This window comes from Babylonia areolata, chromosome 32 (assembly GCF_041734735.1).
Source record: "Babylonia areolata isolate BAREFJ2019XMU chromosome 32, ASM4173473v1, whole genome shotgun sequence".
NCBI classification, from domain to species: Eukaryota; Metazoa; Mollusca; class Gastropoda; order Neogastropoda; family Buccinidae; genus Babylonia; species Babylonia areolata.
In genome coordinates, this window is record NC_134907.1 from 2,898,496 (window position 1) to 2,913,484 (window position 14,989).

The 14,989-nt window shown below is 44.1% G+C and overlaps 1 protein-coding gene across 2 annotated transcripts in view; it reads left to right on the forward strand.

Moving 5' to 3' along the window:
- Positions 1 to 13,004, forward strand: part of LOC143276620 (uncharacterized) — a 79,033-nt gene extending 66,029 nt beyond the window's left edge. For both annotated transcript variants that reach the window (XM_076581232.1, XM_076581233.1), the window contains exons 20-24: positions 286 to 386; positions 4,760 to 4,938; positions 8,046 to 8,210; positions 10,316 to 10,488; positions 12,141 to 13,004. In XM_076581232.1, the coding sequence (XP_076437347.1) occupies positions 286 to 386; positions 4,760 to 4,938; positions 8,046 to 8,210; positions 10,316 to 10,488; positions 12,141 to 12,338 (816 nt within the window). In that variant the 3' untranslated portion in view covers positions 12,339 to 13,004. The remainder of the gene's footprint in view (positions 1 to 285; positions 387 to 4,759; positions 4,939 to 8,045; positions 8,211 to 10,315; positions 10,489 to 12,140) is intronic.
- The last annotated feature ends 1,985 nt before the right edge of the window (positions 13,005 to 14,989 follow it).

A 14,989-nucleotide genomic window follows, 5' to 3' on the forward strand; every position in this document is an offset into this window, starting at 1 on the left:
ATGTGTTACAGCCATGTTACATGATGTGTTACAGTGATCTTACATGTTAAGCCATGTTATACGATGTGTTAACATGATCTTGCATGATGTGTTACAGCCAGCCATGTTACACGATGTGTTACAGCCATGTTACATGATGTGTTACAGTGATCTTACAGAATGTGTTACAGCCATGTTACATGATGTGTTACAGCCATGTTACACGATGTGTTACAGTGATCTTATACGCTGTGTTACAGCCATGTTACGTGATGTGTTACAGCCATGTTACACGATGTGTTACAGACGTGTGTCAGTCAGTACATGATGCTGGATGAGTACCAGGCCCTGGTGGTGATCACCAACCTCAAGCTGTACATCCTCCGGGTCAACACCAACGACACCAGGTGGGTTGGGGGGGGGGGGGGGGTCATCGGTCAGGATAGGGGTGTGGGGGTGGAGCTGTGGGTGGGTGGGTGGGGGGTGGTTGAGGGGGAAAGGGCATTGGGTGGGTTAGTATGTATGGGATTTTTTTTTGGAGGGGGGCGGGGGTGGGGGGGTTGAGAGAGTGTGTGTTTGTGTTTGTGAGGGTGTTTTTTTGTGTCGATATTGGGGGGAGTTGGTGTGTGTATGTGCATGTGTTTGTTTGGGGTGTGGGGGGTGGAGAGGTGTGTGTGTTAGAGAGAGGGATGTGAGCTCTGTCAGTGTGTGTGGGGGAGGGGTGCGGGGAGGGGGAGGAGGTGAGTGTGGGTGGTGGGTGGAGGGGTGTGTGTGTGTGTGTGTTTTGTGTTTATGTTGGGGGAGTTGGTGTGTTTGTGTGTTTGTGTTAGAGAGAGAGAGGGATGTGAGCTTAGTCAGTGTGTGTTGATTTTGTATGTGTGTGTGTGTGAGGGGGGGGGAGTTTTGTGTGTGGGGGGGGGGGTCCATGTGTGGGTTTGTGTGTGAGCAAGAAAAAGAGAGGGTGGGGGGACGTGAACATTGTCAGTGTGTGTGTGTGTGTGTGTGTGTTTTATTGTGATTGAGATAAACATTGTCAAAAGATGAACACACAGACGTGAAGCAGTCTCAAATATTTTTCTGTCATTTAAAATGGAATCAAAGCCCTTTCTGAGTTGGGTTTTTTTTTGTTTTCGTTTTTTTGTTTGTTTTTTTTTCAACTAGATTTTGTTTTGGGGTGAATAGGATACACTTGACTTGAAGCTAAACACGTAAGTTTTTGTCTTTTATGTAATATGTTTCACGTCCTAAACATTTTGGTTTATGCATGTGAGCAGTTTGTGTTGATGCATCAAGTGTGTCCTGTGGAATACTGATGTGTGTTCAGAAATACACGCTTCACAACAAGTTAAGGTGGAATTCCATATATATGGCACCAACACAGCACTGACACGATATAGGCATTATCAGTCAAAACCCCCCAGATTTTTTATTGTATAGAAACATAACGACATAGCGGTATTCTGCCTTTTTCTGCTGTGTTTTGATATGGTGCTGAACCACTCAAAATGTATTGTTAATATTCTTCTTCTTCTTCTTTGTTCGTGGGCTGCAACTCCCACGTTGACTTGTATGTACACAAGTGGGCTTTTACTTGTATGACCGTTTTTACCCTGCCATGTAGGCAGCCATACTCCGTTTTCGGGGGTGTATTGTTAATCAACAGCAGTCATTGTTGCTGATTATTTTGTTAATTTGATATGGGAAAGAACAAAAACCCCTGAAAATGGAGTATGGTTGCCTACATGACTGGGTAAAAACAGTCATTCACGTAAAAGCCCACTTGTGTACATATGAGTGAATGTTGGAGTAGCAGCCCACGAACGAAGAAGAAGATGGAAAGAACAAAAAAATGCAAAGAAGACGTGCAGTGCTGGTCTATGTATTGTGAAGGAGTTGAAGATTCCCGTGTTCTGTCAAGGACGTATCATGCAATACAGGGTCGCTCCTGGCCAGTGCAATTAAGGATTCAAACACATGGTTGTCGTGAGCAGCTGGCGTCTTGTCAAAATCTTGTGGGAAATGAGCATGCATGTGTGCGACCCTAGGTCAAGGTTATTCCATTTCTTTATGGGGTGAAGTTGTTCTGCGAGCAACTCTGCTTGTTTGGATGATCAGACTGATTTGAAATTTCTGAGTTTCGTTCTTCGTTAAATGAGTTAAATGAATGCCCCAAAATGAAATAAGTTTATCAGTCTCAGTCTGATGTTCGTGTGGGAAAGCGGTCCTCAGCTTTTTGTGAAGTCTGTACTAATTGCCAGCACTGTTGGCATGGTTATCCCCGTTGTTTCAATGTTCCTCATGACTTTTTTTATCTTTAACATTCACCTTTTCTTTATCTGTCCTCTGACCATCCATGATATGTCTTTCTTCCCACCCCACCCTTTATCTGTCCTCTGACCATCCATGATATGTCTTTCTTCCCACCCCATCCTTTATCTGTCCTCTGACCATCCATATGTCTTTCTTCCCACCCCATCCTTTATCTGTCCTCTGACCATCCATATGTCTTTCTTCCCACCCCATCCTTTATCTGTCCTCTGACCATCCATGTTATGTCTTTCTTCCCACCCCATCCTTTATCTGTCCTCTGACCATCCATGATATGTCTTTCTTCCCATCCCATCCTTTATCTGTCCTCTGACCATCCATGTTATGTCTTTCTTCCCACCCCATCCTTTATCTGTCCTCTGACCATCCATGTTATGTCTTTCTTCCCACCCCATCCTTTATCTGTCCTCTGACCATCCATGATATGTCTTTCTTCCCATCCCATCCTTTATCTGTCCTCTGACCATCCATGATATGTCTTTCTTCCCATCCCATCCTTTATCTGTCCTCTGACCATCCATGTTATGTCTTTCTTCCCACCCCATCCTTTATCTGTCCTCTGACCATCCATATGTCTTTCTTCCCACCCCATCCTTTATCTGTCCTCAGACCATCCATATGTCTTTCTTCCCACACCATCCTTTATCTGTCCTCTGACCATCCATATGTCTTTCTTCCCACACCATCCTTTATCTGTCCTCTGACCATCCATATGTCTTTCTTCCCACCCCATCCTTTATCTGTCCTCTGACCATCCATATGTCTTTCTTCCCACCCCATCCTTTATCTGTCCTCTGACCATCCATATGTCTTTCTTCCCACCCCATCCTTTATCTGTCCTCTGACCACCCATGTTATATCTTTCTTCCCACACCATCCTTTATCTGTCCTCTGACCATCCATGTTATATCTTTCTTCCCACCCCATCCTTTATCTGTCCTCAGACCATCCATATGTCTTTCTTCCCACCCCATCCTTTATCTGTCCTCTGACCATCCATATATCTTTCTTCCCACCCCATCCTTTATCTGTCCTCTGACCATCCATATGTCTTTCTTCCCACCCCATCCTTTATCTGTCCTCTGACCATCCATATGTCTTTCTTCCCACCCCATCCTTTATCTGTCCTCTGACCATCCATGTTATTTCTTTCTTCCCACCCCATCCTTTATCTGTCCTCTGACCACCCATGTTATATCTTTCTTCCCACACCATCCTTTATCTGTCCTCTGACCACCCATGATATGTCTTTCTTCCCACCCCATCCTTTATCTGTCCTCTGACCATCCATATGTCTTTCTTCCCACCCCATCCTTTATCTGTCCTCTGACCATCCATATGTCTTTCTTCCCACCCCATCCTTTATCTGTCCTCTGACCATCCATATATCTTTCTTCCCACCCCATCCCCCAAGTAACTGTTTCTCCTGCTTTCTGCTTTCCAAACTGCCCATGTATGTTGGATTTCTCTTTCCATACTGCCCATGTATGTTGGATTTCTCTTTCCAAACTGCCCATGTATGTTGGATTTCTCTTTCCAAACTGCCCATATATGTTGGATTTCTCTTTCCATACTGCCCATGTATGTTGGATTTCTCTTTCCAAACTGTCCATGTATGTTGGATTTCTCTTTCCAAACTGCGCATATATGTTGCTTTCTCTTTCCAAACTGCCCATATCTGTTGCTATCTCTTTCCAAACTGCCCATATCTGTTGCTATCTCTTTCCAAACTGCCCATATATGTTGCTTTCTCTTTCCAAACTGCCTATATATGTTGCTGTCTCTTTCCAAACTGCCCATATCTGTTGCTATCTCTTTCCAAACTGCCCATATATGTTGCTTTCTCTTTCCAAACTGCCTATATGTGTTGCTATCTCTTTCCAAACTGCCCATATATGTTGCTATCTCTTTCCAAACTGCCTATATATGTTGCTGTCTCTTTCCAAACTGCCCATATATGTTGCTTTCTCTTTCCAAACTGCCCATATCTGTTGCTTTCTCTTTCCAAACTGCCCATATATGTTGCTATCTCTTTCCAAACTGCCTATATATGTTGCTATCTCTTTCCAAACTGCCTCTATATGTTGCTGTCTCTTTCCAAACTGCCCATATCTGTTGTTTTCTCTTTCCAAACTGCCCATATATGTTGCTTTCTCTTTCCAAACTGCCCATGTGTGAATTTCTGCTTGGCATGAACTAATCACTTTGTTTTTCCGCTTTTGGTTTTTTGCCACATTTCCGCTTGTCCCCCCACACTACCCCCCCCCCCCCCCCCCCCAACCTGACTCAGGCAAGACAAAACGAAGCTGGGACCAACAACAGTGAAAAAGAAAAAGGAGACGACGAAAATAGGTGTATGGGAGAGATTAGGAGTATTTCTGCAGAAGAGTGGCGAGAGAGAGAGGAGGATGAGGGAGAGAGGGGGACCAAAGCGAAGCAGGATGTCTTGCAGTGTGGAGCTGTCTGAGGGACTGACTCTCATGGAGGCACAGCCGCACGCTGAGCTGAGACGCCTGGACGTCGGGCTGGGACGACAGACACTGCGACTGGAGTATGTGTCGGACTGCTCCTCCTACACTCTGGTGATGAGGGACACTGCCAAAGTGGACTTGTTCCTTGAGCTGTTGAGCGGTGAGTCTGTCTGGGTTGGGTTGGGCTGTGTGTGTGTGTTGCATTTTATCGTGCTGTAAGTCTGTCATGGTTTGGGTTGGGATGGGCAGTGGTGTTGTGTTGTGTTGTATTTTTTGTGTGTTCCATTCTGAGTGTTTGAACCTTGAGTTGAGCTGTGAATCTGTCGTGGTTTGGGTTTGGTTGGGTTTGGATGGGTTGTGGTGTTGCGTTGTGTTGTGTTGTGTTGTGGTGGTGTGTTGTATTCTTTTGTGTTTTATTGTACTGTATTGTTAGCATGTGAACCTGAGTCGTGGGTTGGGTTGGGTCGAGTTTTTTTGTTGTTATTGTTTTTTTGCTGCCCCTTCATCTGCACCGTTTCAGTGGCATTACTCCCACGCCGCTTATTTAGATTCCTCCAAACACAGCCACGCCCAGGTTCGTCCATCACAGTTCCAGCATCGACAGTCCGCAGGGAACCATCGATGTTAGGTCGCCAGGAGCCCACACACCAGAGGAGACCCTGCACTGCTGCTGAGTCACTTTGGTGGTGTTCAGTGGTGCCTGTTCTGATTTAACGTACTTAGGACACCACCTACTATGCCCCCTACTAATGACAATAATGGCTTAGTCGCGGAGCCAGACTGAGTGAGCGTCACTCCCAGAGTGGAGACCGCCACCACGTCCCCCAAACAACAGCCCCCATGAATCTGCCGACACTGACGACATTGACAGGACTCACCCCAAGCATGGAAGTTGAGGGGTATCGAAACTGAGGTCACCATGAGAGCAGGGCATGAAAGGCCACAGACTTTAAGACTGTTTTGTTTATATTGATGATGATGAAGGAGGAGGATGACGATGATGATGGAGGAGGAGGATGACGATGTTGCTGTGGAGGTCCATTTTGGTTTGGGACTGCATGACAAGGCTGTACTCTATGCTTCCTGTCATAATGATATCCCAGCATTAACCAGGCCCGAGAGATACAGACACTTGCAGTGTTGGTCAGGTAATTAGAGCAACAATCCCAAAGACACATCCTTGAAGTAGATGACACTCGACTGTGTGGTCCCAGTCTCCCCATTGAAGCCCACAGCACACTCAACTCTGGGTAGGAGCCGGCCACGGGCTGAAAAACCCACCTCTGCTGGGATTTGAACCCACGTCCTCCCACCCGTCAGTCTGCGACGCTAACCACTTCGCCACGGCGGCTGGTTTATCAGTACCTACTTGTTGGTAGCTTTCTTCAACGTCTTCTTCATCCTTGTCGATGTCGAGACCTTCATTTTGAAGCATTTCAATCACTTCAGCAGCAGTAAAAGCCGCTGTCGTGATCTAGTTTGCTCCAAAAATTTCCACTTGTATCGCCTGCGACGCCATTTTCGATATCTATGCAGATTAGCTTGTTGTGTGGGATCCTGAACTCGCTGGCTCGCTGTGGAGTGTGTTGTTACGGAATCTCATGAAGAAACTTTCCATTCAACCTTTGACACATTCGCAATGCCCAGTGTAGCTGCGATTGTTATGCTACCCTGTGAGGAAAACGTGGAAAAAGTTTTAATTGTCGAAACCGCTGTAGCGTTCTGTCGTCCAGAGTGAGTTAAGTCTGTTGTGGGTTGGGTTGGGTTTGGATTATTTGTGGTGTTGTGTTGTATTGTATTCTTTTGTGCTGCATTCTGTTGTGTTGCATTCTTTTGTGCTGCATTCTGTTGTGTTGCATTCTTTTGTGCTGCATTCTGTTGTGTTGCATTCTGTTGTGTTGCATTCTGTTGTGTTGCATTCTGTTGTGCTGCATTCTGTTGTATTGTATTCTTTTGTGTTGCATTCTGTTGTGCTGTATTCTGTTGTGCTGCATTCTGTTGTGCTGCATTCTGTTGTGTTGCATTCTGTTGTGTTGCATTCTGTTGTGTTGCATTCTGTTGTGCTGCATTCTGTTGTGCTGCATTCTGTTGTGTTGCATTCTGTTGTGTTGCATTCTGTTGTGTTGCATTCTGTTGTGCTGCATTCTGTTGTATTGTATTCTTTTGTGTTGCATTCTGTTGTGTTGCATTCTGTTGTGTTGCATTCTGTTGTATTGCATTCTGTTGTGCTGCATTCTGTTGTGCTGCATTCTGTTGTGCTGCATTCTGTTGTGTTGTAAGCGTGTGAACCTGGAGCTGAGTGGTGAGTCTGGCGTGGGTTGTGATGGGTTGGGTAGGGTTGGGTTAAGATGGGTTATGTTGTATTGTGTTGTTTTGTGTCGCCTCATTGTTTATTCATTCTGGCTTTAAATTCTTGCTAACTGTGTGTGTGTGTGTGTGTGTACGTGTGTGTGTGTATGTGTGTGTGTGCTCGCGCACACACTCTCATGTGAGACGTATGAAAGTCTGTGCATGATAGGTTGTACCTTGTTCTAGTTGTGTGTGTGTGTGTGTGTGTGTGTGTGTGTGTGTGTGTGTGTGTTTACTGAGCTTAAAAACATGACAATTGGTTATTATGAATGTGCAATATGTAGGATGAATAATGTGCAATTTGCAGGATGAATGTACAATAGAATATGTCTAATGCTAACGTTCATATTCTAAATATATGTCTGTTAATGATTATGATGTAATGATTAATTGCAATGTTTTTAAAGCGAATATGTGAAGTGCTTTTATTTGAGAACATATGCTTATTACTCCTGTTTAATCAAGTAATCCGTGTGTGTGAGGTGAGTGGGGGGTGAGTGGGTGCGGGTGTGTGCTGATTATCTGGTTGTGGTTTTCCGCACCTGATGCAGTTTATCTTGATTCTTATCGTATCTATCTATTATAATCAATGTGCAATATAGTAGGCTATACCCATAATCATATTCAAAATAATGTTTCTTAATTCCTTCTGTTTTTACATAAAGAATATTAGTTATAACCTGCAATGTGTGGATGAATGTATGAAATGGTGTATGTGGTATTTTTACATTTGTGTCTTCGTAATATTCGTAAAAGCTGTTGTTGACTTTTACAGTTATGGTCCCCTTGTTGTTCACTTGTCTGTGTTGTGATAATGCACCTGACCAAATTTCTCTAGTTGAAGTTAATAAAGTTATTCTTAACTTATCTTACCATGCTTTCTTGGTGGTTCTCTGTTCACCGTCTGTTTCTGTACAGACCAGCTGCAGGCCTACAGTGTAGAGACAGGGGTGCCCGTGGCCGTAGCGGTCAACGAAGGAGCCGACCAACTCACCCTGGACACGCTGTCGGCAGACGTGCTGGACAAGGGAGGGAACTCTCCGCAGTCTCTGCGCCTCTACTGCCTGGGCTACATCGCTAGAGGTACAGTCGGCTTGGTGATGTGTGTGTGGTTGAGTTATGTGTGTGTGGGTTGTGGTGGGGAGGGTTGAGTTATGTGTGTGTGGGTTGTGGTGGGGAGGGTTGAGTTATGTGTGTGTGGGTTGTGGTGGGGAGGGTTGAGTTATGTGTGTGTGGGTTGTGGTGGGGAGGGTTGAGTTATGTGTGTGTGGTTTGTGGTAGGGGGGTTGAGTTATGTGTGTGTGGTTTGTGGTAGGGGGGTTGAGTTGTGTGTGTGTGGTTTGTGGTGGGGAGGGTTGAGTTATGTGTGTGTGGTTTGTGGTAGGGGGGTTGAGTTGTGTGTGTGTGGTTTGTGGTGGGGAGGGTTGAGTTATGTGTGTGTGGTTTGTGGTGGGGGGTTCAGTTATGTGTGTGTGGTTTGTGGTAGGGGGTTGAGTTGTGTGTGTGTGGTTTGTGGTAGGGGGTTGAGTTATGTGTGTGTGGGTTGTGGTGGGGGGTTGAGTTATGTGTGTGTGGGTTGTGGTGGGGAGGGTTGAGTTATGTGTGTGTGGTTTGTGGTAGGGGGGTTGAGTTATGTGTGTGTGGTTTGTGGTAGGGGGGTTGAGTTATGTGTGTGTGGGTTGTGGTGGGGAGGGTTGAGTTATGTGTGTGTGGTTTGTGGTAGGGGGGTTGAGTTACATGTGTGTGGTTTGTGGTAGGGAGGTTGAGTTACATGTGTGTGGTTTGTGGTAGGGGGTTGAGTTATGTGTGTGTGGTTTGTGGTGGGGGGTTGAGTTATGTGTGTGTGGTTTGTGGTGGGGGGTTGAGTTGTGTGTGTGTGGTTTGTGGTAGGGGGGTTGAGTTATGTGTGTGTGGTTTGTGGTGGGGGGGTTGAGTTATGTGTGTGTGGTTTGTGGTAGGGGGGTTGAGTTATGTGTGTGTGGTTTGTGGTAGGGGGTTGAGTTATGTGTGTGTGGTTTGTGGTAGGGGGGTTGAGTTGTGTGTGTGTGGTTTGTGGTAGGGGGTTGAGTTATGTGTGTGTGGTTTGTGGTGGGGGGTTGAGTTGTGTGTGTGTGGTTTGTGGTAGGGGGGTTGAGTTATGTGTGTGTGGTTTGTGGTGGGGGGTTGGTTGTTGAATTATGTGGGGGTGGTTTGGGATTGGCAATGGCTGAGATATGTGGGTGAATTGTGTGGAGGGTGGATTGGGTTGGGGGGTGGGTGGGAGTTTTTGGTAGGGAAAGGGAAGGATAGGGGATGTGTTGCTTTTTTTTTTTAACATATATATATGTTTAACTGATGATGAATTGTGTGTGTGTGTGTGTGTGTCATTGGTGCACCACACAACAGAACTATTCACCAGGTTCCTCCAGCCCTGGGTCTCTGGAAATGTTTTTTCTGTCCACTCTGCAATGTTGTCTGCCCAACATTTCTTGCCTTTCCTCTTCTGTCTCCCTCAATCAACAGTTCCTTTGACGATAGTTTTAGCAAAATCATTAGTTCTTGTTAAGTGGTCATACCAGCATACTTTTCTCTTCTCAACTGATGTCAGCGTATCATTTTAGGTCCAGTCTGCAGTTTGATGGCTCAGCGCACTTTGGTGAAGTGATCAATGTATCAGATGTTTCCTATCTTATGATAACGTGCTCCTTTCCACAGCTTGAATTATTCTCTTTGTGACTATGTCAGATATTTCCTATCTTATGATAACGTGCTCCTTTCCACAGCTTGAATTATTCTCTTTGTGACTATGTCAGATATTTCCTATCTTATGATAACGTGCTCCTTTCCACAGCTTGAATTATTCTCTTTGTGACTATGTCAGATATTTCGTATCTTTCTGTAACGCCTCATTTCCACAGCTTGAATTCTTTGTGACTATATCAGATATTTCATATGTTACGATAACGCCTCATTTCCACAGCTTGAATTCTTCTCTTTGTGACTATATCAGATATTTCATATGTTACGATAACGCCTCATTTCCACAGCTTGAATTATTCTCTTTGTGACTGTATCAGATATTTCGTATCTTACGATGACGCCTCATTTCCACAGCTTGAATTATTCTCTTTGTGACTATATCAGATACTTCCCATCTTAAGATAACGCCTCATTTCCACAGCTTGAATTATTCTCTTTGTGGCGATCAGGTCACAACCCTCGGTACCCCATCACCCTGGTGGTGTCATCGTCGGAGGTGTGCGTCGTGAACACCAACCACCAGTGGCCGTCGCCACGGCATCAGACGGCCGTGACTGTGGAGTCTGTCGGCAAGCAGTTTACAGTGCTGGAGAGGCAGAAGATAAACAACATCGCCACGCTGGTGAGTGGTTCATCGCTCGTTTCTTTTCTTTTCCTTTTTTTTTTTGTTTGTCTTTTTTCGTCCAGCAGATTGGTGCGGTATAAATGGATCTGTCTGCTTACTCTGACTCGGACACCTCATTAGAACTGAAGCTCATGGCAATGTTGTGAGTTATTCACAGCAGTATTTCCAGTGGTGAGTGATTCATGGCAACGTAGCAGCTGTTGACAATGATTCACGGCAGTATTGCCATTCATAGCAATATTGTCACTCGTGTTTGATTTATAGCAATATTTTCACTGGTGTGTGATTTATAGCGATGTTGTCACTGTGGTGGGCGATTCATAGCAATATTGTCACTGCAGTGGGTGATTTATAGCAATATTGTCACCACGGTAGATGATTTATAGCAATATTGTCACTACATTGGGTGATTTATAGCAATAGTGGGTGATTTATAGCAATAGTGTCACTACATTGGTGATTTATAGGAATAGTGGGTGATTTATAGCAATAGTGTCACTACATTGGTGATTTATAGCAATAGTGTCACAGGTGTGTGATTTATAGCAATATTGTCACAGTGGTGGATGATTCATGCAATATTATCACTGTGGTGGGTGATTTATAGCAATAGTGTCACTGCCGTGGGTGATTTATAGCAGCATTGTAACTACAGTCGGTTATTTATTTCAACATTGCCACAGTGGTGAGTGATTCATTCACTGCAGTGGTGAGTGGCCTTTTTTCTTTTCTTTTTCTTTCTTTTTGTCCAGTACATGTGGTGTGGCACGTATGGATATGTCCACATGCTCTTGTCACCTTGAAATTGAAGCTCACGGCAACGTTGCCGCTGTTGTAAGTGATTGATTCACGGCAATGTTGCTGTTGTAAGTGATTGATTCACGGCAACATTGCCGCTGTTGTAAGTGATTGATTCACAGCAACATTGCCGCTGTTGTAAGTGATTGATTCACAGCAACATTGCCGCTGTTGTAAGTGATTGATTCACAGCAACATTGCCGCTGTTGTAAGTGATTGATTCACAGCAACATTGCCGCTGTTGTAAGTGATTGATTCACAGCAACATTGCCGCTGTTGTAAGTGATTGATTCACGGCAATGTTGCTGTTGTAAGTGATTGATTCACGGCAACATTGCCGCTGTTGTAAGTGATTGATTCACAGCAACATTGCCGCTGTTGTAAGTGATTGATTCACAGCAACATTGCCGCTGTTGTAAGTGATTGATTCACAGCAACATTGCCGCTGTTGTAAGTGATTGATTCACAGCAACATTGCCGCTGTTGTAAGTGATTGATTCACGGCAATGTTGCTGTTGTAAGTGATTGATTCACGGCAATGTTGCTGTTGTAAGTGATTGATTCACAGCAACATTGCCGCTGTTGTAAGTGATTGATTCACGGCAACATTGCCGCTGTTGTAAGTGATTGATTCACGGCAATGTTGCTGTTGTCGTGAGTGATTCACAGCAGTATTGCCACTGGTGGATTATTTAAACTGTAGCAATATAGACCAGCCAATGCATTTTTCACATGAATAGCCATTTTGATCCCTGCCATTTAGGCAGCCATACTCCGGTTGGTTTTTTGGGGGGAGGGGAGGGGAGGAGGGTGGAACGTACAGTCATGCAGTGTATTGTGACCGTTTCCAGGAGGTGAACGATTCAGATCCACGGCAGCTGCGTGTGACCTTCTTCAACGAGACGTCCGGGGACGAGACGCGCTGGGTGGTTTCCATGGAGACCAGAAAGGGGGTGAAGGACATTGTGGAAGCCGTGCGTGAACCCTGGGAGGAGGAGTTTGGCGTTCAGCTGGATGTGGAGTGCTCTACCTTTGATAGCAGTTACTGATTGTGTGTGTGTGTGTGTGTGTGTCTGTGTGCTTGGTTTTAAAAGTTGTGTCTGTGAGAGAGACAGACGTGGAGTGAGGGGGTGGGGGGGAGTTGTTTTGTTTTGTTTGGTTGTTTTGACAGTTTTGTTTGCCTTTGACACTAGTTACTGATTTGAGGGGGCAGTTGTTTTGAAAGTTGTGTGTGTGTTTATGTGTGTGTGTGTGTGTGTGTGTATGTGTGAGTGATACAGATTGCTCTGTGTGTTTTTGTGTGTGTGTGAGTGATACAGATTGCTCTGTGTGTTTATGTGTGTGTGTGTGTGAGTGATACAGATTGCTCTGTGTGTTTATGTGTGTGTGTGTGTGAGTGATACAGATTGCTCTGTGTGTTTATGTGTGTGTGTGTGAGTGATACAGATTGCTCTGTGTGTTTATGTGTGTGTGTGTGTGTGTGAGTGATACAGATTGCTCTGTGTGTTTATGTGTGTGTGTGTGTGTGTGAGTGATACAGATTGCTCTGTGTGTTTATGTGTGTGTGTGTGTGTGTGAGTGATACAGATTGCTCTGTGTGTTTATGTGTGTGTGTGTGTGTGTGTGAGTGATACAGATTGCTCTGTGTGTTTATGTGTGTGTGTGGGTGATACAGATTGCTCTGTGTGTTTATGTGTGTGTGTGTGTGTGAGTGATACAGATTGCTCTGTGTGTGTGTGTGTGTGTGTGTATGTGTGGGTGATACAGATTGCTCTGTGTGTTTATGTGTGTGTGTGTGAGTGATACAGATTGCTCTGTGTGTTTATGTGTGTGTGTGTGTGTGAGTGATACAGATTGCTCTGTGTGTTTATGTGTGTGTGAGTGATACAGATTGCTCTGTGTGTGTGTGTGTGTGTGTGAGTGATACAGATTGCTCTGTGTGTTTATGTGTGTGTGAGTGATACAGATTGCTCTGTGTGTTTGTGTGTGTGTGTGAGTGATACAGATTGCTCTGTGTGTTTATGTGTGTGTGAGTGATACAGATTGCTCTGTGTGTGTGTGTGTGTGTGTGAGTGATACAGATTGCTCTGTGTGTTTGTGTGTGTGTGTGAGTGATACAGATTGCTCTGTGTGTTTATGTGTGTGTGAGTGATACAGATTGCTCTGTGTGTTTATGTGTGTGTGTGTGTGTGAGTGATACAGATTGCTCTGTGTGTTTATGTGTGTGTGTGTGTGTGAGTGATACAGATTGCTCTGTGTGTTTATGTGTGTGTGTGTGTGTGAGTGATACAGATTGTTGGGGGGGCAGTTGTTTTTGAAAGTTTTGGGTGTATATATATGTGTGTGTGTGTGTGTGTGTGTGTGTGTGTGTGTATACAGGAGGAATTCAAATGTCCCATCACACACTGGTGATTATAGGCAATGTGTGTTTTTGGTGTGGAGGTTAACCGATTGGATGAAAAGTGTCGCTCATTGATGGAATCCTTTGGTTTTTTCCCCCTCCTCAGTTTTTATCATTATTTTGGTAATAACAAGGGCTGTATTACATAAACCGGTGTGTATCAATAATGGAAGAAAAATGGGTGTGAGTCTTGAGAAAGCTGCAGTTGTGTGCATGTTTTTGGTTGTTGTTTTTCTCAAAAGCAGCAAAATTGTGTGTGCGTGTGTGTTGAGAAAATTGTGGTTTTCTTTTTGTATATGTTTTTTCCAGAGCAGTTCCAAATGGAGACTTGTCTTTTCCATTATTTATCTCATGTGATAGACTAAGCATAAAAGCAGACTGTGCTTTTAGACATGAGAGACTTGTATTGAAACCTGTATGTGAATGTTTTGTTTTGTTTTTCTTTAAGCCTGATTTTAGAAACTGGTTTTTATCGCCCTTCTGTATTGTCATATTTTGGTGGTTCGGAGAATGTAATGATTATATTACAGTGCCTTGATGATGGCAACCAGTCACAGTGTGCAGTTGTCCTGGGATGGAAGAAATTTCAAATTTCGACAAGTCTTGGATGATATGAATTGTTAATTAGCACAGGCTTGTGTGTGTGTGTGTGTGTAATGGTTTGTTATTCAATCTTTTTTCTTCATTTTTTTAGATCTGGTAAATTTCTTCATCAGGGAAGCAGTCATATTCTGGCTCATACAGCTGCTGTTTTTTATATTTTTCAAGGGGACAGGACAGAGATTTCTCACATTGCTCAGTTCAGATTTTCCGACCTATGTAAAAAACATTTGTCATGAATAGTGCAACTTCTATGAATGTGAACTACTCACATGGAATCCTAGTGTCAGAAGGTCATCCTTTGAATTAAACATAGAATGGAGGATCAAACGCAGATAGAACGTGAGAAAACTTAGAATGGAGGATCAAACGCAGATAGAACGTGAGAAAACATAGAATGGAGGATCAAACGCAGAACGCGAGATCAAACTCTGTTGATCAGTACATTCACCATCGCCAAGTTAAACCAGCTGTTTTACTCTTGACCAAGCGTTTGTTATGTGGAAGAATTCTATGCAATATTTGTCACGACTGTCATGTGCTCAGATGTTGATTCATACATTACCAGTCCTGTGTTTTGCACACATGAGGTCAGTTGTTTTTTTTCCATGGGAGGAAGTTTTTCAAGATGCAAGTGCCTTTTGTGGATGAGAATGTCAACTTAACACAGTCTGTGATGGATGGTAACTTAACACAGTC